At 36.0% G+C, this 23,940-nt stretch overlaps 1 protein-coding gene across 6 annotated transcripts in view; it reads left to right on the forward strand.

Moving 5' to 3' along the window:
• Positions 1–23,940, forward strand: part of TMEM64 (transmembrane protein 64) — a 75,743-nt gene that overhangs the window by 12,856 nt on the left and 38,947 nt on the right. For 5 of the 6 annotated variants that reach the window (XR_010410606.1, XR_010410607.1, XR_010410608.1 and 2 more), the window contains exon 2: positions 3,607–3,762. Coding sequence is in view for 3 of the 6 variants with exons in the window: in XM_054512542.2 (XP_054368517.1) it covers positions 3,607–3,762 (156 nt within the window). In the remaining 3 variants the exon portion in view is untranslated. Of the gene's footprint in view, positions 1–3,606; positions 3,763–8,986; positions 17,821–23,940 lie in introns of those variants that run through there. The other variant, XM_045896261.3, reaches the window with a different exon arrangement.

The raw sequence follows: 23,940 nt of genomic DNA on the forward strand, positions 1-23,940 counted from the left end.
TTCAGAAAGGACATATATATAAACAATAACACTTGCTTTTTCCCTAGGATGAGGTTTTGTCATAAAAAGGTTTGGTGATATTTGATTTCTGCCCTGGACAAAGGTCTTGTTAAAGAGTTGAGTTGTAGAGTTATTTCACATTTATGAGATCTGTTCTTAACATCGATCATTTGGATATTACTGATTTCACATCTGAATGTCAATTTTATGTTTTACTTGGAGAAACTTCATTACATTTAAAGACTATGGACTGAAGCTTTGCATTCTGACATTTCGGAACTGAAATATTTAAAGACAACTTTCAAAACCTGTCATGTATATTATTAACTGCAATATAATAATTTTTATGATTCATTTTTTGTCGTATGTACTCATTTTATACATTTGACTGTCTCTGTTGCTGTAAGTACCCGAAACTGACAGAGGAGCCTTTCTCCCTCTCATTCATCTCATTCCTTTACTAGACTCTCCACTGCTTTTCTACTGGGTACAGACTCATTTCCCTTTTCTGCCCAGGCCCCTAACAAGTATCACTCTAAGTACTTGTCCTGTATAGGATTCCCTTGCATGTGCTCTGTAAACAATCCAAACTCCACTGCCAACTTCACATATACATCCTGTACATTCTGTGCCACATTGTCCTTGTTCAGTCTCTTCTTGGAACACTTTAGCTTCCTCATCCCACCTCTCTCTGCTTGCCAAACCCATATTTAGCTTTAACAGTCCATTTCAAATGCCTTTTTTTCCCACGTGGTTGCCCTTTGGCCCCTATTCCTGCAGCTAATATTAATCCCTGGTTACTCTTTAATGCTCTACACACAGTCCTTCTCAAGAACCCTTTACTGTCTATTTTTGACGTTGATGTGTCTTTGTCAGTGTGTAAATCCTTTATGGTAGGAGTTGTATCTAATTTTCTCTTTCTTGCAGGCACCTACCAGAACATCTTGCATGGGCAGCCTGGAGTCAGTAATGTTTAGTTAAATTGTTAACCAGTCACTGTAGTATTCTTTCCAGACCAGCAGTGGTGAATCTCCAGTTAATCATCTGTGAATAGAGATGAATGTAGTTTTATTGAAAATATGACTTACATGATTATTAGATTAGATTGTAGTTAGAGTACGCTTTTAAAGTACCAGATCTTAACATTAGCAAAAAAAAAGTTTGGTAAAGTAGCCAGTAACTTTCTTACATACTAGTAAACCTAGATGTGGATATAGAAAAGTTGTTCTCAAAATTAACAGTGCTAGCAACAACAAAAACACAAATGCTTAAAGGTACATGAATAAATATATAACATAAATAAAACCATCAAACTTTAATAAGAGATGTAAAGATTTTGAGTAATTATAGAAACATTTCTGGATAAGAATATTGAATATTGTGGGGATTTCAGTTCTGTCCAGATTAATTTATAAATTTAATTTAGTCCCAATATAAAATGATCCTAAAACTTCTTTGTAAAATGAATAGGTATGAATAGTTATGGTAGTTTTATAAAGAAGAGTAATGAAAGGGTTTGCAGGATAGGGAATTCTTTGTCAGATATCAACTGATAGTCTTTGCAACAATTTGGTTTCAATACAAGATTTAAGATGTCAGTGGACAGTATTAGAGCCCCAAATAGACCCTTGATATATAATTACTTCATTTGTAACAAAGTAAACATCACAAATCATAGAAGTTATTGATTAATAAGTAGTGCTAGGAAAATTGGCTACTGGGGAAGGGGAGAAATAAGGCTCATATCCTCACCTTTAATTAAATTCCAGAAGGAATAAGTGGTAAATGTTAAAAAGGAAAATAGAAAAGAAATATAGGTTAAAAAAAAAAAAAGAATAAAAAGACCTAAAGCTAAAGAAAAAAGAAAAGGAAAATCAGAGGAAAAGATTGATAATGTTTGATTATGTAAAAATTTTGAAACATTTGTATGTCAAAACGTGAAAGATAAGGGACACTTCAGAGGACAATATTTGCCAAATGTAATAGACAAAGGTTGCCCTTACTATATAAAGAGCTCTTGTGAATAAATAAGAAAAAAAATTAACATTCCAATAAAAATGGGCAAATATGAACAAGGAAAGCCATAAAGAAATGCAAATAGGAAAATGTACATTTAAAACTACTATCAATATAAATTAAAATATATAGGACAAACAATCATGAAATATCATCTTTACTCCATTGGACTAGGAAAGATTAAAATTTAATACCTAAAGTTGGTAAGAGTATGGTGAAATAGACACACTCATGTATTATTTATTGATACATAAATCAGTGTGAACTTTTTGGGAAAACAGGCTTTACTATTGGATCCAATGATTCTGCTCCTAGTGATCTATCCTAAAATAATGGAGATACATATTGTATTAGTCATTTCTTCCTGTGTAACACTCCAAAACTGAGTGACTTAAAAATAAGCATTTATTATCTCACAGTTTCTGTGGGATGGGAATTTCTGTGCAGCATAGACTGGTGCCTCTGACTCAGGTTCTCTCACAACCCTGCAATCAAGTGGTGGCCAGACTATATAGTTAAGGCTTGACTGGGGAAGAATCTGCCTCCAGGCTCACTCATTTGGCCTCGGGTCTTTGCAAGCTGTAGGCTGAAGACATGAATTCCTTGCCACATGACCCTCTCCATAGAGCTACTTTCAACAACATGGCTTGCCTGCTGTAGGGAGAGATGGAGTTCTGTTCTTTTTGTAACCTGATATTGAAGGTAACATCTCCTCACTTCTGTTGGAGTCTGTTTGCTAGGAGTAGGCACCAGGTCCAAATCACATTCTAGGGGAAAAGATCACATAAGGACATGAATACCAGGGTATCAGTTTTGTTGGAATATTTAACCCCTACACAGGTTAATATACAATGGTTTTCATCAGTTTTTTTTTTATTTATAATAGCAAAAATATAAATAAATAATCACATATACACAAAGAAACCCGTAAGCAATTTAAATATTCCATAGTGGAAGAATAGTTAAATTGAGCTACATCCACACATGGTAGTACAATTGCATAATAATAATAATGTCTACCTTTTTTGAGTATCAGTCATGTGCTGTTCATTTGCTACATATTGTACAAATATTTCTGATCCTAACAACAATCATGTAAGGTCGGTTGTTATTCTCATTTTACAGATGAAAAAACTGATGCTCAGAGACAAAGTAGTTCATTGAATTCTCAGCGCTGGCATGCCATTATGGGGTTATCTGGCTTCAAAGCCCAGTAAGCACACTGCCACTGAAGTAATGCTTATGAAGATTATTTAATGACATGAGGAAGACTTAAGAAACTGTTTTTACAAAGTGATCTGTGTGTGCACATTTTATTTACATCGAAGAAAAAAGATAGTCACAAATGTTATCTTTCAATGGTAGAATCATAGAATATTAAAATTTTTCTTTACACTCTTATTTCATTCTAAATCTACATTGTGCATGTATTCGCTTCATAATCATTTTTAAAAATTGGAAAGCTTTGTAAAGTGTTTCAGTTCCCTCTACTCCCAAGGAAAAACCACTAAGAAGACTTGTACACACAGTTCTATGTAAAATTGAAATTTTACTTGATAATGAATCAATTCCTTTAATCTGCTCTTCTAGATTACTGATCTCTCCTTACCCAACTATCTGATGGCATCTTCGGTTGGACTGCTTCCTACCCAGCTTCTGAATTCTTACTTGGGTACCACCCTGCGGACAATGGAAGATGTCATTGCAGAACAGAGTGTTAGTGGATATTTTGTTTTTTGTTTACAGGTGAGTTTAAGGCCAAGGGTTGTCTTTTTTTTTTTTTTAATTGTCTTTTTCTATGGCATTACTGATTTAAACCTAACAGATTTCATTGAAAATAATTTAGGATAGGAGGATTTTAGGAATTTAGGAGGATTTTTTTCCTTTTTATATCTTGTTCTTTCGATTATACTTCATATTTTGACATTTACATTTTAATTGTGTGGATGTATGGAAGTTTATAAAACTGAATTGAACTTTTTTATAAAACTGAATTGATACTGAAAATTCTCTTAAAACAAACAAAAAAGGGAATGACAAAAATAAGGTTCTTTTTTGCAGTGATTTTCAAAATCATTATTTTGAGTTTTTATGAAGTGTTGTTAATACTATGTTTCTGAAGATAAATTTAGTGAGAATTGGTAGAGTTGGGTTTTTATCTTACTTTATCTTCTAATTATTAAACTCTCCAGTTGGTATTTTTAAGAGTATTATACTGGCAATGTAAAGTAATTTTTTCCAGTACAGTTTTATGTAGAACAAAATATTTTTTTTTAGAAGGTATTGCTTTATAAAAAGCACCTGAAGTATTCCATTACAAATTTAAGTAAGATTTGCATAATTGATTGCTGTTGCCATGCAAATTGTACTATAGTTTAGGGTACATACAATTACATATAAAAGGTTGATAAGAGAGAAAAATCCTGCTCTGTAGGCATATTTATTCAGTTCCTTTAAGTTGCAACAGGAAGAGTTAAAAAAATTCATTTCTTTGGTTGTGCTACATGTCCTTCCTGAGATTTACCAAGATATAAAATCACCATAATTTTTGATGATTTAGTAAGATGCTGATAATAACTGTTATTGAGATCTTTATATGCCATATATTTAAGCTCATTTAATCCCTACCAAAGGGCTAGGAGGTATGCACTTTTATTATCTCCAGCTAAAGGGCTAGGAGGTATGCACTTCTATTATCTCCAGCCAGTTGTATATACATCTCTTCCCAGCTCTTGTGTTCAGTGACATCAGCAATCTTTTTTTTTTTAAAGATTTTATTTATTTACTTGAGAGAGAGAGAATGAGAGACAGAGAGCATGAGAGGGAGGAGGGTCAGAGGGAGAAGCAGACTCCCTGCCGAGCAGGGAGCCCGATGCGGGACTCGATCCCGGGACTCCAGGATCATGACCTGAGCCGAAGGCAGTCGCTTAACCAACTGAGCCACCCAGGCGCCCCAGCAATCTTGAAACTGATCGTTGCAGGAGTGTTTATACCATGGAAAATGGCAGGTGCTCCAAATCAAGATTCTTACCTCTGATCTCCAAGAGCCAGTTTATCAGCACGCCAGTGGAGGGTAATTTGTCTAAAGTCACAGCTGCAAGGGGTAGAACCATGATATGAACCAGGGCAGTTGGCTCTGTGAACTATGCTCATAACTAGGACCATAGTTTACTGAGCATGTAACACTGAGATAGCCAACATCTTATTGATCCCTCAACTTGTTAGTTTTAATTAATTTGTTATTAAATATATGATACCATATTAGAAATGTAGTTGTTAGCATTATTCTCAATTTTTAAGGTACTATGTTGTATTAAAAATACTATGATAAATAAAGCCAGAGTTGATTTTTGCTGTGCTTATGTAGTACAAGTTCAGTAAACAGAGTAAGCCCAGGAATATTTATATTGAACTATAATTAAGGCTTATCAATTAAATGGCTTGCTTTAAGAAAAATTTTGTAATATTTTTGACATTCAGGGAATGTTTTTTTTTTACTTTTTTTCTACAAAGTTATATATATACACACACATTTTATATATATATATATATTTTTTTTTTTTTTAAAGAACCTGAATCTAGGTTTAGAGTTTTTATTAAAGTTGGTTTATTTTTATTAATGTAGTATGTTAATCACATTAAACTTTTTATGCATTATATGTTTATAATTACCTTAAGGTACTTTAAGATTCTAACATACACTGCATTCTCAGATTTTTTTAGCATAAATTTAAGTATATTTTATGTTTTTCTAGTTTCCTGAAAATGAATAATCCGTTTGAAATATCTTTCTCCCCCTTTATATTATGTTTGAGCAATTAGAATTTGCCATTATTAGTAGGTCTCATAAGATTTTCACTATTTTTGATACTTTATATTTCTGTGCATCTTAGTAAATCATTCAACTATAATTGGTAGAGTTATAATAGAACAGAATAGTCCATGTATTTGTCAGTAGTGCTTCTAAAAATATAGAGTCTTCTTTTTATCCAGTGATTTCTTACCCCTTTGTTTGAGCTGACAAATTTAGGCTTAGCATACAAGACGGGGGGAAAAAAGGGCAAATAGTTCTTAACCCAGACATTTATGAAAACAACAATAACCACCACAACAAAAAAAATAAAGGCATATTTACGCCTCAGTTTTATTTATTGATGTTACTTATAGCTTAGTATATTTCAGAAAGGATTTAATTTAGCTTATAAAAGATATACAGGAGAATTGTTTAAAACAAGAGGGAAAAGAAATCATCTTGAAAGGGGAAGTACATAGGAAAAAAGGATGAAGCTTAGATGAAAGTTAGTAGAGTAAGTGTATTCATGAGGTTTCTCATATTTTGCTAGAAATAAGTCACAGATTTGCCTCTGAGCTTTATAGCCACCTAAATAGAGTCCAGTGTATGTAAAATTAAAGCAATACAAGATAGATGTTCAGAGGAAGGCACAACTATTTCTTGTACAAAAATCCAACTTAGATTCTGTGGACTCGCAATTCAGTTACTCTTTTCCACGCCCTATGTTTTTCTGTATACCCACCAGCCAAAACCCTGGATGAGTCCCATGTTTTGATATGCTTTGCACCTGTTGTTTTTGGGAAGTCATACAGCCAGATTGGTAATATTTAATTCTTAATTGCAAACCTTCTGCTGGTTTCTCAACATTGCCCCATAGCCCAACTGTTTCCTTTGTCTTCGCACTCCCCCATTTCCTCAATGACTATTGCAAACCTATCTCAACTCCTCACAGTTTTGATTCCTATCCCCACTTTCCTCTTCAGTCTCAACAGATTACCTCTTTTGCTTAACAGAAAAATCAGAAGCCTTCAAATGAGAAACCCCTCAATTTCCATCTAAGAAATCCACTAATGCTCTTGTGTTCTGCTCATGCTCTCAGCTTGCTCTCCATTGTGACAGTGGAAGAGATGCCTTTCTGTAGAAGGCTTGTCCTTTTACTGTTTCATTCTTTCATTTTAATGGGGAAACTTTCTAAAACAGGTTTTTGGTTTTGGGGTTTTTTTATTTTACATTTTCACTAAGGTGGTGTGTTGGGAAAAGAATTAGTACATATTGCCAGGTCCTGGGTCTAGAAGGGCACCTGGGGAAAATCCCATGTAAAGAAATAGCCAGTTTACTCTCACTGGGAACCTGAAAAAGGTTTTCTGCTAGATCTAAGCCTACTTTCTATGGCTGTCATTGTTAACTTTGTTGAAATCAGATGCATTTTCCAGTTTTCATCTGGCTTGATCTCTTAGTAACCTAGCATTCTGTTAACCATGCTTTTTAAAACACTTTCTTCCCTTAGCTATTTTGATTGTTTTTTCCACTTGCCTGGTTCATTAATCAGTGTGTCTTCCTCTTTTCACCCGAAAATTGGTGTTCCTCATGATTCTAGCCTAAGCTTTCTGTTCTTACTCTGAAAACCTTCCTTGCTAGCAAATCCTGTTAATGTGGTGGCTGCTATTCTGTTTCTTTGTGTAAGGACTCCCTCATACACATCTTGAGCCCAGCCTTCTTGCCATAGCTTTGGACCTGTTCCCTGCACTGCTTTGGATCTCTGTTAGGCACCTCAAATTCAACATGGCTGAGGCAGAGTTTAGCACCTCATCCACACCCTTTCCAAGTTAGTTCTAAGGTGCTTTCTATGTCTTCACATGGTGTCATCATAACGCTGATAAGTATCAGACTTAGGGTTTTCAGTAAGTAGATCTTGTTTTTTTGTTGTTTTTTTTTTAAAGAGAGCTCACATGTTAGAGAACGAACACAAGATTTGAAGGCTCACCTTTAAAATACCTAATTTACTCAGAATTCTGTGGAGTAATGAATACCCACTTACTAGTGCCCCGCTTGCACATGTTCCAAATTCCCCTCTCTAACCCACCCCCAGCATGTCTGCCTCTGCCCTTCCCCCACTACCCTCAATGTTTGTATTCAGAATACTTTTCCCACAAAACTGCTAAAATTATGGGTAGGCTTAATTGAACCAGTGTTATATTTTAGGGTCACTATGGATATAGCAGCCTTTGAAACTTACTGGGACATTAAACATCACCTGTTCTAACCTTGTTGCACTGAGAATATTTGCTCCAAACTCTGAAAAACTGATCTACAAATGAAGTTTGGAATAAATACCATTTAGAAGATGTGTACTGCCTAGATATTCTGATGAACTATATATAGAATGTTAAAGCACATTAACACATAAAGAGGGACCACAGCTTCCTATCGGACAGAGGCAGAAGCCCACATAGTGATGTGAAGTCACATCACTAGTTGAGTGGCTAAACCAAGACTAGCACCTGACATTTCATGTCAGTGCTTTTTCTCATATCCCTCTGACGGGCATTTTTTTCTCGATCACCATGTTTTCCTTTGTTTTTGTTTTTCCCTAAGCACAGACAATTTGTTCATGGTCTCTTGTTAATTTCTTTTGAAGTTTATTGGCATTTCATTTCTTAAAAGTGGTTCTTAATATTTTGAATTTTGGCTGCACCAAGTAGTTCATTTGCAAATGGTGGTGCTTCTCTGTGAGTGGACTTAGGAATACCTGTGGACATTTATAGTTGTGCAAAGATACGATATTACATTAATTACATTAATAAGATTTAGTTAGCAGACCTCTGTTGTAGACTTTTTTTTTTATTCCTTGAAGGAAGCTTTTTGGTACAAGAGACAAGTTTGACTTGTATCAAGGAAACATCATTTATATGGACTAAAAGGGATGTCTGCTTGCCTTGTGTTAACCTGATATCCTACATTGGTGACTTAAAGATTTAAGCCCTCTAATCTCAATAGATGCCCCAAGGAGAGAATGAGTGGCAGCTGTGTATAACCTATTTAAAATTGTTACCTGACCATATTTGAGAAGCATCCTGTTTGAAACATTTCTAAGCCACATATTTATTGGGTTTATTTCTCCCTTTTTTTCCCCTGTGTAAAATATTGTTAACTGTAGTGTTTTATTTTTATTCACAGATTATTATAAGTATAGGCCTCATGTTTTATGTAGTTCATCGAGCTCAAGTGGAATTGAATGCCGCTATTGTAGCTTGTGAAATGGAACTGAAAACCTCTCTGGTTAAAGGCAGTCAACCAAATACCAGTGGCTCTTCATTCTACAACAAGAGGACCCTAACATTTTCTGGAGGTGGAATCAATATTGTGTGACTCTAATGAAATGTGTGATTGTCAAGAGCTAGTGTGCTGTCCAAGGTCTAGTGGTCACCTTACCAGCGGGCAGAGACAAGTTCTAATTGTATTATGGCACAAACAAAACTGACTAGTTTTTAAATTGCACAGTTTTTTTAAAGGAAGAATCATTTTCTGGATATGTAATTGTAAATGTAGATGCAAATTTGGGCTGCACCTCTTTATCATTTATTACGCCCACAGTGGCCCATAGGTCTGCACTTTAGTGTTTTTTAATTGTTTTCTTTCTGGGTACTTAAGAACGGAGAAATAACCCAAATATTTTTCTGCTTAGTGTCTTTATTTATAAAGTCCATGAATAGTTGTAAGCATCTTCCCTACTTATAATGATGAGTAAAAGTAAGTAATTTTAAATGTATGATATTATTTAGATGTTCTGTGTCCTTTTCAGAAAAGATAGTTTTTTTGGTTTTGTTTTTTGTTTTAAGTGGGACCACTTTGCTTCCCTTTTCCTTACTAGTTAGAAAATAGACATTAACTTTTGGTTGAATGTATTTTTGCAAGCATCATTGCAGGGCCATTTACACCTTTTCACACAAGCTTAAATCCTACATTGTGGGACTGAAGTGCTCTTAAGATACCTTTTTATTTTCACTGTGGAATATGCAAAGCAAAAGGGAAATTATTTAATGGGCGGTGGCTCAAATTAGAACCCATGTTCTAATTCCATTACATTGGCTTTACTTTCGTTAGATCTTTCATCAAAGGGCTGTCCCGTTGCAGTCTTACTAAAAAGTTTTAGTAAAATAAACTTCCTTTTCTTTTTATATTCATCATTAGGCTTTGAGATAAAGATCTATTCCTTTAAAATGATGGACTTAACCATCATGGACGATGTCACTCAGGTGGCCTTGTTTCATCAAATAGCCTTTAAAAAAAAAACCAAGCTTTAAAATCATGTTTATAAGTCCACTGAATTGCATATATATGTCCCCATAGTCTTCAGCTTTAAAACTATAAATATAATGTTAACTTAATGCCCGAATTTGTATTATTTGCCCTACTATAAAGTAGGTTTATTTTGTTTGTTTTTTGGTACTTGTTTTTCTCTGATAAGACTCAGGAATTCTGAAATGTGAAATTAAGTCTCAATTCTTTCTCTTGTAGTATGAATTGAGTGTATTTATTAATAGCACTTAGGGATATAGCATACAAAAATTTGGCATATGAATCATACGACGTATGTATTACCCATCTATCACCTTATGTTTTTAAAATGGTTTAATTGTGAACTTGATGACTAGTTTTTTTACAACCCAGATTATAAATATGAATGCAAATTTTCTGGTTGGTATCTCTTTTTTGGCTATGACTATTTCACCTTATCAGAGACCTCCCATTTGCCTTTTCATTAGGGTAAAACCTTTGCCCTGATTTACTAAAGTGCAAAAGAATTCTTTGGGAGCACATTTTTCTAGTCTGATGCTATAGACACATTGCATTTGATTTTAATTCATAAGTTTTTTTCCCCTATTGCAGTTATAATTGATTTCCTTTTCTTCATCATGTTTAAGTTTTCTCACCTTTGGGTAACAGAGAAGTTCATTTATTGATTTCCATACCAAGACCTCAGTGCAAATGATCCAAGAGGTACCTGGGTCTACAGTACTTAATTGGCCTCCAAATCCTTCTTTCTTTCACTGGTAGAAAAAAATATATAGTCCTAGAATATTCGTATTCTTTTTTTTAATCCTAATTACTTGTTTTTATTTTTTTAAATAATTTTAGTTTAATAATCCCGATGAACAATATGCTTGATTTATTCTTTTCTGTCTAACTTGACAATATTTTTCTTGTGCTTCGTGTTTGTTGGTAAGTTTTTGTTAAAGGAATCATTTAAGATCACTACTCTCAGACTTATGTTACACTTCATGTATTTTGAAGTGCATTTATTTACTTAGCATTTTGTAACTTGAATAATTTCACCAAATGAATACCTTTTAGTAGTTTGTAATGAGTTCTTCCAGTTGTTGCATTCTGCTTCATACTTAAAATAAGTATGTAAAGGTAGAAGAGAAATAATTTTTCTGTATTCTGCCAATCATAATTTTATATAATAAAATCATCCATTTTTTACTTAAAATAGTATGGATTTACTATTTCCAAAATACTAATCTAAAGCTGCAATTTTCCTTTGCTGCTTTATTTTTGGCCTCCCAAGTAAACAACAATCCATTATATTTATGCTGTTTGATAGCTGAATTTGGTTACTGGGTTTTAGATGTGCTCTCTATAAATTGTATGAAGCATTGCCATGCCTTATTCACTCCATCTTTAACCCTGCATCCCAGATTTATGGCAGCAACAAATTTAACAGGATCCTTGTACGTTGCCCAAATGATGCCTCCAGTTCTAGAGTGTGTATTTGTAAAAGAAAATGTTTTGATTTTTCAAACTGCAGTATAAAGTTGCTTTATGAACATTTTAAAAAGTATACAACATACCTAATTTCTCAGTCTGATTGAAAGATATGTTCTATTTTTAATTCTTTGGGCCTTTCCCTTAGTTTTCCATAGTTTTTTGGTTTATTGTTAGTGATTTGTTTACTCTTCGCCAAATTTTGTCATGTAAATTATCTTTAAACAGCACATCTTTTTAAAAACGTGTACATAATAATTTACTAAGTGCTTTCATGTCCATTTTCATTTGATCATCTGATTTGTGAAATAACTTGAAATCTGTACTCTTTGGTTTATGAAGATAATAGAACCAAATCTCTGTCATTAGAACGTGTGTTTTGAGTTTGTGTTCAAAAGTGTGTGGATTTGTTCAGAGCCAGCTATACTCTTGTTTAATGTACTTTGTAACTAACTGCAAACCTAAGATGACTTTCCTTTGATAGGGTCAAACATATGACTATAAACCATTTCCCTCCTTGAGAGGCTAAGTTCAGTAGTTACTCTTACTTACATCCTTGCTGTAACTGAGCTCAGTGCCCTAGCCACCGGCATGTCCCAGCCTTTCTGTGTGTGTTAACGTGCAATGCTGATTTGGACTGTTCTTGGGGAAGGTGCTATGGCTTACTTATGTCAGTATTTGTGGGACTAGCTTTAGAATGCTTGAGAAAGAGGCTAGGTATGTGCCAAGGTAATCCAGGTCAATCCTTAGATGCATGGTAAATCCATGCTATTCAAAATCAAGTGGCGTTCACAGAGAAAAAAAAGGTCAGGAACAGTGATACTGACTGAGGTTGATGACTTCAGTGATGGAATTTGTTTCCGAGGCCACTCACTTATCAGAACAATGGTCAAAATTACACTCTCTGGTGTTTAGATTGGACGTTGCTGATTTCTGTTATAATAAGCTGGTTAGGATATCATTTTTTTAAAGGTCATCTCTTTAAGTTTAAAAGCCTTTAAAGAAGGGAGGAATCACCTGTTCCACAGGATATTTGAAACTCAGGAGTTCTAATAACTTTGCATATTGAACATGAACTATTTATTTCACAACTAAATTATAACTTGGTACTTTGGAATTGCTAAGTGATTGCTGCAAACTATTTTCTACAGTAGCTGAAGATTTAAAATAGATAATTTGAAGGGTGAATCAGTAAAATCTCATGATAATTGATATCCCAGATCACTTGTGTGCCTGAGAAAATAAAAGGTGATATTTTATTTTCCTTCTTTCTTCTCTTTCTTTCCCTCTATAATTTGATGGATATAGAGACATGTGATATGGGAGGGAGCAATTTATGAGGAAGGGAGGACATGCTAAGATGGAATGGTGGTGACTGACCCTAGAAGAGGGTGGTTATGGTTACGGTTATAGCAGAGGCCTTCTGGAGAAATGATTCTGATGTCTAATGTTGCCACTTGCTCTTTTTTTTTTTTTTTTTCTAATACCCCTAAATCACGAAATGCCACCTGCCTGTCAAAAAATCTTTAGTCAGGGCGCCTGGGTGGCTCAGTTGGTTAAGCGACTGCCTTCGGCTCAGGTCGTGATCCTGGAGTCCCGGGATCGAGTCCCGCATTGGGCTCCCTGCTCAGCGGGGAGTCTGCTTCTCCCTCTGACCCTCCTCCCTCTCATGCTCTCTGTCTTTCATTCTCTCTCTCTCAAATAAATAAATAAAATCTTAAAAAAAAAAAAAAAATCTTTAGTCATTTGTCTCAGGCTGCAGTAATGTTTACGATGCCTTCATAATGTTGAAAGACTTTAACCAAAATGATTTCCTATGGATCTCTACCCTCCTTCCATGACTGTTACCTTGAGGGCATACTCTGCTGTCATAACACTTTTCATCTCCGCACCTAAAATAATACTTGTCCTTGTTTGTTTGTAGCAGTTACCGCACTGTTATGTATATCTTTTTTGGCCATTTTTGGTCAAAATTGGTTGCTAGAACATAAACTAGGCCAAAGGGGGGATGCCCCATGTTACAGACTGCTTTCAACTGGAGAGGTACAGTGGAGCACTGACTGGATAAGTGTGTCTGGCAGTGCGACTGCTCATTACCCAAGATTGCACAGTACTCTCTGCCATGCCTCTTTGGTTGATGGTGCCTGTCAGCACTCATTGTGGGGAAAACGTAGTAGTAGTATACTGTATTGGGAGGTCAGTATTGAACATTTTTAGGGATAGCATTAAATGCACAGTGGTATTAAAATAGTATATGTGTATATGGTAAACTTAATCATTTTGCCATGTTTCAACAAAGTTGATTATCTAAACAGTAATTACTAACTGATACTACTGTCTTAAAAATGACTAATACTCTGTAGGGCAATCTGCTGGGTGAAAGGCTTAAAAATCACAAAACATGCAGAGAAATGGAAGAGAAGAGAATGAGTAGAATATGCATTGAACCAAAAAAGAATAATTTGAAAATTACAAAATTTTTACAGTAGATATACAATTAGAGTGGTATGGGTTTGTTTTTTTTTAAGATTTTCTTTATTCACTATAGAGATAGATGGAGCTATATAGAGAGAGAGAGAGCACATGAGCGGGGGGAGGAGCAGAGGAAGAGGGACGAGCAGATTCCAAGCTGAGCACAGAGCCCCACGCCAGGCTTGATCCCAGGACCCTAAGATCATGACCTTAGCCGAAACCAAGAGTTGGACGCTTAACTGCACCACCTAGGCGCCCCATCCCTGGTATGTTTTAATGTAAGTGTGTTTATCCTAGGATGCATAAAATTTATGACTACCATATAGTAGAAGCAGCTAAGAGGGAATTCTTTGATTCTGTCCTTATTAGTTACAAAGCGCTTTTCAGTAGAAATGTTTTGAAGCATGGCCTGTTTCATACTCATTATCTCTCCCAGTCTTGCACTAAGTTGACCTCAGCAAGGAGGGCAGGGAACTGAGTGGTTTTCCATTAAGTTTTTTCAGTTCATTCGTCCAATTTTAAGTTAATTAACTGGTTTTGTGTCATCACATACTTTAAATTTACAAAAGAACGGCTTTGCATGGAATCCACATTCTAGGTAGTTTGCAAAGGAGTGCATTACATTATTAGATGGACTTGGAACAGATTTTGGGAACATGGAACCTGAGATTGTCTTTCCTCCGCTTGGCTGCTAGGATCTACAACTGCTGGGCACAGATGAGGTTTGCTTTCTGTGAGGGTCTTAGCAGAGAAAGCCAACCTCTGATTTTCTCTGGTTTCCCAGAGAGCAGGGCTTTCTCTGCTGGGAGGAAAGACTGGAGAGCCGGAGATCTTGGGGGAGACTTTGAAATTCTTGGGCTTCTCAGTGGAAGTTTGATATGGACCCCACCAAAATATGTCAGTTCTCCCTGGCCTCAGTAGGCTGAGAGCAGCTAAGTGGCCTGAATGTTTCCTGCTGCCAGAGAAGGAGAGAATTCAGGAAGACCATATACAAAGAAGTTTCCTGCAAACTTCCTTCAAGGAATTCACAGCCTGCCTGCTTCAACTTCCACCCCTGGCATTTCTGATGTATTAAGTGCAGCATTGTTCTTAGTGTCAAACAACTGGAAACAAAGTGAACACAGCTTGTAGGGGAATGGCTGCACAAATTATGGCAGATCCACACCACTTCAGAGAAAGGAACTAGGTGTGTGTCCATGAATGCTGACGTCCACTCTCCTAGGCTGCTCCCAGCCAGTCACTGGGCAAGGTCCATTCCTGATGATGTGGGATTCCTCTTAACAGGATACATTTCCTTAGGGACATCCCATCAGTCGGGCTGAGGTTTTCTCAGGACTGACCTGCAAACTGAGGTCCATCCTTTGCTCCTTTCTCAGGTGTTAGTCCCAAGTCTTAGTTAAAAGGCCCTCTCTGCCAACTCCTGCTTCTTCCCCTTTATTCTTCACAGGCATTTCCCTCAGTAAGTCTCTCGTGTTTAATTCAACTTGCATCTGTTTCTTGGAAGACCTGAACTGATACAATCTGCTATGATGCAATGAGGGGGAAAAAATCACTTCTGTGATATTTCTGCCAAAAATGCATGATCTGAATCTCTTCATGAGGAAACAAACACCAGACAAACCCAACGGAGGTACCTTGTAAACACAACTGGCCTGTAGTCCCGAAAACTGTCAAGATTATGATAAAAAAAAAAAAGACTGAAAACCTGTTCTACAGTGAAGGACTTTAAAGAGATGAGATAACTAAATGCATGTGTGATCCTATATTGAATTTGTTACAAAGAACATTATTAAGATAAGTGGAAAACTTGGACTGGTTCTTTGTATTAGATGGTGATAACCATCTTGATGGCATGAGAGGAAATGCTCACTAGAGAATTCAGGGATAATGAGTGGATCATCATGTCTGAAACTGGGTTCAGAAGATAAAGGTCTTTGCACAATTCCTGCAACTTGTCTATAAATTTGAAATTCTCATCTTTCAAGAAGTAAATGTGGAATATGGGGAATGGACTCAGAGGAGCCAAGAAGAAAAGTCTGGAGACAAATTAGAAGGCTATTCGCAGATGTCCAGCTAACAATGAGTGGGACAGGAGGTATGGTAAGCAAAGAGAGAGTCAAGGTAGATTTAAGTGATGGAATTATCCAGACTCATTAATGAATTGGATATTGGGCAGGGGGGGGCGGTAAGAAAAAGGGTAATTAAAGATAATTTTTTGTTTCTGGCTTTAGCAACTGAGTGGAGGCTAGCCACTCAGTGTAGCAAGGAAGATGGAGGGGATAATAGGTTTAGGAAGAAACCTAAAAGCTAGGGTTCTGCTTGCTTATCCAAGAGGAAGGCTTGTCACCGTGCTGGATTTGTGAGCACTTGCCTCAGAAAATATTTCTCTATTGTAATTTTCCATCAGGCTACAATGGGCTGACCATTCCTGCTTCCAGCATCACCATCTATTGTGATAGTGGCTGAAAACAGGATGAGCTCTAAATGTGGTTTTAAATTTGCACTTGCATTAGGCTCACTCCTCATAAGAACTTTGGGAATTACTTTCTCTCCTGGGGCTCATTAGAAGCTTCCTAGCGTTAACAAACAGGTAACTAGTTGCTTTATTACATATGTAATAGGGGGAAGACTACTCTCATTTTCAATTCACTATCATTGTTACCATCAAAGGGAATTGTAAATGAGAGTTTTCTTAAATACAATTAGCTTAAGGCTACTCAAGTATTCATTCAGAGAACATTCTTATTTAAAAATGTTTAACTCTGGTCTGTGTCTGAAAGATATAAAACATGTAGATTTTGTATATTTTATATGTTTGCTGTTACACAAATTTGATAAAAATAGCCAACATTCTTTAGATAAAGATAGGTGGTAGTTCTTTTTGGGCACCCCAGTAACAGGTGGGTAGGAAAGCGAAAACAAAACTAAGTAGGCAGGAAAACAATTCCTTAGGAGTGGAAAAAAAGCAGGGAGGGGTCAGTGATCTTGACATTTCAGTGAGGGGATTTCTAGGAAGATGTCACAAATATTCATAAGGACCAAGAAATCTGTTCCAGTGTCCTGTAAGACGTGTATTTTGTTTGACCCCTACTCAAGATTGTCTCGAGAGGTCTTGAGAAAGCTACTGTTGAAAGACTTAAAGCATTTTACTTAATCTGTCAGTTTAACAGTGACACTTGTGTCTCAGCTCTGCCATTCACTAGGGAGAAGCTTCACCAAATGGAGTTTGGTTCTGACTTTTCCCCAGGTTCCTGTTCTCTGTCCTCATATTTATAAACAATCGAGCTAGAGTTCTTGTCCTCTAACCCTCCAAAAATGTTCATAGTGAAATCAGTAGTAGTCGGAGTATGTTGAGTTACTTGAGTGGTATTTGCCGTTGCACAGAGCAAAAGGGAGGGGCCAACTGACCAGTCTCTCTGCAGTATCAGCAGTCAGTGCACAGTTGCTTTTCTCCTTTTCCCCAGAGTTGAACAGGACCCTGAATAGGGCTCAGCTGAAGCAGATACATGGAAATAACATGTATCATGGAGTCTTAACAGATGCCTTCTACTGTGCACTATTCTCTTACTTCATCCTCACTCTCTCAGAGGCATTTGTCTTGTTCTCTGTCTTGTTCATCACTGCCTTGCCGGCTCCTGGAATAGTGCCCAGCACCTAGTAGATGCATTATAAATATTTGTTGACTTACTGAATAGTAAAATGAGCATAACCTTGTAGAGATGGGACATGGCTTGCTTACACTACTGGATTTAATAAATATTCCAAAAATGTTGGCTCTAAATCATTTGTCAATTTTTCACTTTTTATATGTTCTATAAAAACCAGGGAATATAATTTAAGACAATTCTGCTATAGCAGAGGGTCTTTGTTTTTCTGGACTACTGCAAACATGTTCCCTTTACTCAATTTCTCCCAGTGGTAGCACCTTACAGAGCTGTAGGACAGTGTCACAACCAGGGTAGTCATATTGATGCAGTCGAGATAGACTAGTTATAGCACAAGGGCCCCTCATTTTGCCCTTTTATAGCAACACCTACTCTCTTGCCCCTACCCCATATCTAGCCCTGGCCAGCACTAATCTGGTCTCCATTACTACAACTTTGTCATTGCCAAAATGCTAATATACATGGAATTATATAGTAATCTCTTGGAACTGGCTTTTTTCACTCAGCGTAATTCTCTGGTGATTCATCCAGATTGCCAATAATCGGAAAAGAATTCAGTCTTACTGGTAATTAAGGAAATGTAAATGATGAGGATGACGATGATACTATTAAACCACCAAAGCTTAAAAAACACAAAAAAGAAAACATACAATGTATGCAAAATTGGAGGAAAAGGGATGCTTTCATAAAGACAAGAACAGCTAATACTGATTGCCTGTTATATGCTTTGCAAGGGTCTAAGCATTTTACCTATGTCAATTTCTCTAACCACAGCAGCTCTGTGAGGTAAGTGCAACTCTTATCTCCATTTTATAGATGAGCAAACCAAGCATTGAGAGGTTAAAGTAATTTGCCCAAAGTCATAGAATGAGTAAATGGCAGGGCTAAGACTCAAACATTTATTTCCTAGTTTGTTTTTTAAGAACAGATATGCATTATTTGTAACATCAAAAATTCATTTGTCCACAATTAAAATGACGCTCCCCTAAGGTAGCAACCAAATATTCTGGCATCAGAATTATTTCAATACTCCATTTCATCTCCTGTGTCCTACAGTGCCATACCAACCCATCCAAATTGGTGTTACCGCTACTGGAAATCATACGGAAGTTATTTCTATATTATCTGTAATTTAAAAAGTATTTTCCTTTTGATTGTTTCCAAAGCCCTGAAATAATGACTATCAATATCGAATAAAATTTATAAAGTAAAATATATAAACATCTTAGTGTACTTCCTAAGTTTCACGATATCTGAGGCATCCTACAGTAAAACCAAGTTTATAAAGCTTATTTTATAAAAAGAGGTACTTTATTTTAGATTGATAGATTCAGATTTTTTAAAATGAGAAAATAAGTCAACTGTCCCAAAGGTATCATTCTCCCAAAACAGGGTTTTAAAACTGCAGCATTCAAGGTTGGTTCAACATCCGCAAATCAATCAATGTGATACGATACATTAATAAAAGAAAGAACAAGAACCATATGATCCTCTCAGTAGATGCAGAAAAAGCATTTGACAAAGTACAGCATCCTTTCTGATTAAAACCCTTCAGAATGTAGGGATAAAGAGTACATACCTCAATATCATAAAAGCCATCTATGAAAAACCCACAGTGAATATCATTCTCAATGGGGAAAAACAGAGCTTTTCCCCTAAGTCCAGGAACATGCCAGAGATGTCCACTATCACCACTGCTATTCAACATAGTTCTAGAAGTCCTAGCCACAGCAATCAGACAACAAAAAGAAATAAAAAGCATCCGAATCGGCAAACTAGAAGTCAAACTCTCACTCTCTGCAGATGATATGATACTTTATGTGGAAAACCCAAAAGACTCCACCCCAAAACTGCTAGAACTCATACAGGAATTCAGTAAAGTGGCAGGATATAAAATCAATGCACAGAAATCACATTTCTATACACCACCAAGAGAGAAGAAAGAGAAATTAAGGAGTCGATCCCATTAAATTGCACCCAAAACCATAAGATACCTAGGAATAAATCTAACCAAAGAGGCAAAGAATCTGTACTCAGAAAACTATAGAATACTCATGAAAGAAATTGAGGAAGACACAAAGAAATGGAAAAATGCTCCATGTTCATGGATTGGAAGAACAAATATTGTGAAAATGTCAATGCTACCTAGAGCAATCTACATGTTCAATGCAATCCCCATCAAAATACCATCCACTTTTTTCAAAGAAATGGAACAAATAATCCTAAAATTTGTATGGAACCAGAAAAGACCCTGAATAACCAGAGGAATGTTGAAAAAGAAAACCAAAGCTGGTGGCATCACAATTCCAGACTTCCAGCTTTATTACAAAGCTGTCATCATCAAGACAGTATGGTACTGGCACAAAAACAGACACATCGATCAATGGAACAGAATAGAGAGCCCAGAAATGGACCCTCAATTCTATGGTCAACTAATCTTTGACAAAGCAGGAAAGAATGTCCAATGGAAAAAAGACAGTCTCTTCAACAAATGGTGTTGGGAAAATTGGACAGCCACATGCAAAAAAATGAAACTGGACCATTTCCTTACACCACATACAAAAATAGACTCAAAATGGATGAAAGGCCAAAATGTGAGACAGGAGTCCATCAAAATCCTTGAGGAGAACACAGGCAGCAACCTCTTCAACCCCAGCCGCAGCAACTTCTTCCTAGAAACATCACCAAAGGCAAGGGAAGCAAGGGCAAAAAAAATGAACTATTGGGACTTCAAGATAAAAAGCTTTTGCACAGCAAAGGAAACAGTCAACAAAACCAAAAGACAACCGACAGAATGGGAGAAGATATTTGCAAATGACATATCAGATAAAGGGCTGGTATTCAAAATCTATAAAGAAATTCTCAAACTCAACACCCAGTGAACAAATAATCCAATCAAGAGATGGACAGAAGACATGAACAGACATTTTTCCAAAGAAGACATCCACATGGCTAATAGACACATGAAAAAGTGCTCAATATCACTTGGCATCAGGAAAATCCAAATCAAAACCTCAATGAGATACCACCTCACACCAGTCAGAATGGCTAAAATTAAGTCAGGACATGACATGTTGGCGAGGATGCAGAGAAAGGGGAACCCTCCTACACTGTTGGTGGGAATGCAAGCTGGTGCAGCCACTCTGGAAAACAGTATGGAGATTCCTCAAAAAGTTGAAAATAGAGCTACCCTACAATCCTGCAATTGCACTACTGGGCATTTACCCCAAAGAAACAAATGTAGTGATCCGAAGGGGTATGTGCACCCCGATGTTTATAGCAGCAATATCCACAATAGCCAAACTATGAAAAGAGCCAAGATGTCCATCAACAGATGAGTGGATATAGAGGATGTAGTATATATACACAATGGAATATTATGCAGCCATCAAAAAACTGTAATCTTGCTATTTGCAACGATGTGGATAGAACTAGAGGGTGTTATGCTAAGCGAAATAAGTCAATCAGAGAAAGACAAGTATCATGATCTCACTGATATGAGGAATTCTTAATCTCAGGAAACAAACTGAGTGTTGCTGGAGTGGTGGGGGTGGGAGGGATGGGGTGGCTGGAGGATGGACATTGGGGAGGATATGTGCTATGGTGAGTGCTGTGAATTGTGTAAGATTGATGAATCACAGACCTGTATCTCTGAAACAAATAATACATTATATGTTAAAAAAAAAAAAGTAGGAAGGGATAAATGAAGGGGGGGAAATCGGAGGGGGAGACGAACCATGAGAGACTATGGACTCTGAGAAACAAACAGGGTTTTGGGAGGGGTGTAGGGGGATGGGTTAGCCTGGTGATGGGTATTAAAGAGGGCACATACTGAATCGAGCACTGGGTGTTATACGCAAACAATGAATCATGGAACACTACATCAAGAACTTATGATGTAATAATGTATGGTGACTAGCATAATATAATAAAATTTTTTAAAAAAGAAAAAAAAGAAAACAGGAAAAAAAATAAAACTGCAGCATTCTTTGTGGAACCAGAATCCATATTAACTAAATGGGTTCTAAACAATCAAAAGTATTACAATTATCTAAATGATTTCTGAGGAGGGTAAATGACACATAGATTATGTTAATGATTTAAATATCTGCCTATATTTGAAATAAAATAGCTATTAAATTTACTATTTTTCCTCTGATAAAAGGCAAATAATGTTCTTCATTGAGCTTTTGTCATTATAGTTCATTTGCTTCATTCTAAAAGCGTTCTTATTTTCTTTCCAGTTTTAAAACTTTTTGATATGTATATTAATCAGGGGAGGAAGAAAATTATATGAATGGCTTAACATTACTCAGTTAAAAATAAATTCTTTATTTTCCTAAACTTAAAAATACTATCTCATGATTACTATGGCTTGCTGTCTTTAAGCTGTGATTAAAATTATGACAAAACATTTTGTTTCCAGGTAAAAGTGTTGCAGATATGAGCTGAGTATATCCACATAACTGGGCAGGTATATTGACAATGCAGCCAACATGAGCACATCAAAAAAAAAAAGTCACTGAAATGTTTGTGACTCAGAGCACATTTGAACAATTCCTATTTAACATGTCATGTGATAGCTCTTCAGAGTCATGTACTTATTACTGTCACTCAAAATAATGACAATAAGTGTATCCCAATATTTTGACCCTATAAATTATAAATATTATAAATTAATGTTGAATAATAATATAATATATGTAATTACATAATAATAATAAATTAATGTTGAATATTTGTTCATCTTGGATTTTCTTTTTTGTGCTTCTTGGGATTTTGATTATCCCACAGTAGAATTATTATGTAATTTTGTAAAAAGATTTCTTTGTAGCAAATTCTTCATAGGGAAAATACAGAGAACTCAAAATAAATTCTCAACAGATTTCAGATATGGATTATATGTTCTAATTTTAGGGAACAGAAAGTACCAACTAAATTTCCCTTCACCCACAGAACATATGAATTGACTAAATGAGATGCTAATTATATGAATAAGGTAGAGATGGAAAGTCTGAGAACTAAATCCTCTAAGTATTATATTGACAATTATCTGTTTAATTCATATATTACAACCCTTTTCAAGATAAGTAAATTTACCTCTCGACTTCATTAAATTCACATTCAAATTTATAAATTTTTCACATTATTATATTGCAAAGCCCAAACTATCTTAGATTCTTAATAAGAAAATACTGTTATGGCCAAAACAAATAATTTAAATGATACTTACTTTTATGTAGTGAATTGATTCATTTCTGAAGTAGGGATCTGTGCTGTAAATCCTGTAAGTTAAATCCTATTTGCCCATTGAATTCTAGTCTGTATCTGGAATTATTCTTTGGGAAAATGTACACCACAATCTGGTTTAGCTGGGATACTGCAGGGACATTTCCATAGTAACAATGTAGCCTTTTCTCCAGTGACCCACCCATCTCCTGGGAAGTTCATGTATTTTATTCAGTACCATCTGGCTTCCTCCTGTTTGGATAGTCCCAGGGTTTGAGTACAAAGTAACAGCTAACAGTTTTTGAGCACCTACTGAGTGTCAGGCACAATTCTAAGCACTTCACAGGCATAATCAAAACCTGTGAGGTAGAATTTATTAGCCCCTTTACAGATGAAGAAACTGAAGAGCACAGAGCTCTCAGGGCTAGGAGGTGCTTGAGGACACAGTTTGATTCCAGAGCTGAGATTAGGACCAACAATACACTATATTGCCTTATTTTCTAGACTAGACCTTCTCAATCATGGATGCGTTGTAAGTGTGCTCAGACATGGATCCTCTCAGCCCGTGGGGTTGCCAGACAGGACCTGTAGCCCAACTCGCCAGTCTGTTCCATGGTTGTGAGCAGCTTCATCCACTCAGACCAGCGTGCTACACAAAGATGATTGTTTTCTAGATAAGCCATAGTGTGAAAATATTTGACAAGCACATTGCCCTAGAACAAAGTACACATTTAGAGATAAATATATGAACTGTGTTTCCTAACTTGTAACTGACTTTAAAATAAATGTTCAGATTCAGCTATCTCTTGACAAGAAGTAACATGTATACCTTACATAATTCTACTTTATGTTGCTTCTTATTCAACTATTACAGATGAAAAAGGTTTGAGAACAAAGGCTAATCATTTCTTCCATTGATATTTTGTTACAATTCATATTAATTGTTCTTCCCTGTACTTTAGACAACATTGGCCCTGACTAGAGTTACCATGAAGT

The sequence above is a fragment of the Mirounga angustirostris genome, unplaced genomic scaffold (genome assembly GCF_029215605.1).
Source record: "Mirounga angustirostris isolate CCGP_5_RB_7025 unplaced genomic scaffold, mMirAng1.0.hap1 SCAF_4, whole genome shotgun sequence".
NCBI lineage: Eukaryota > Metazoa > Chordata > Mammalia > Carnivora > Phocidae > Mirounga > Mirounga angustirostris.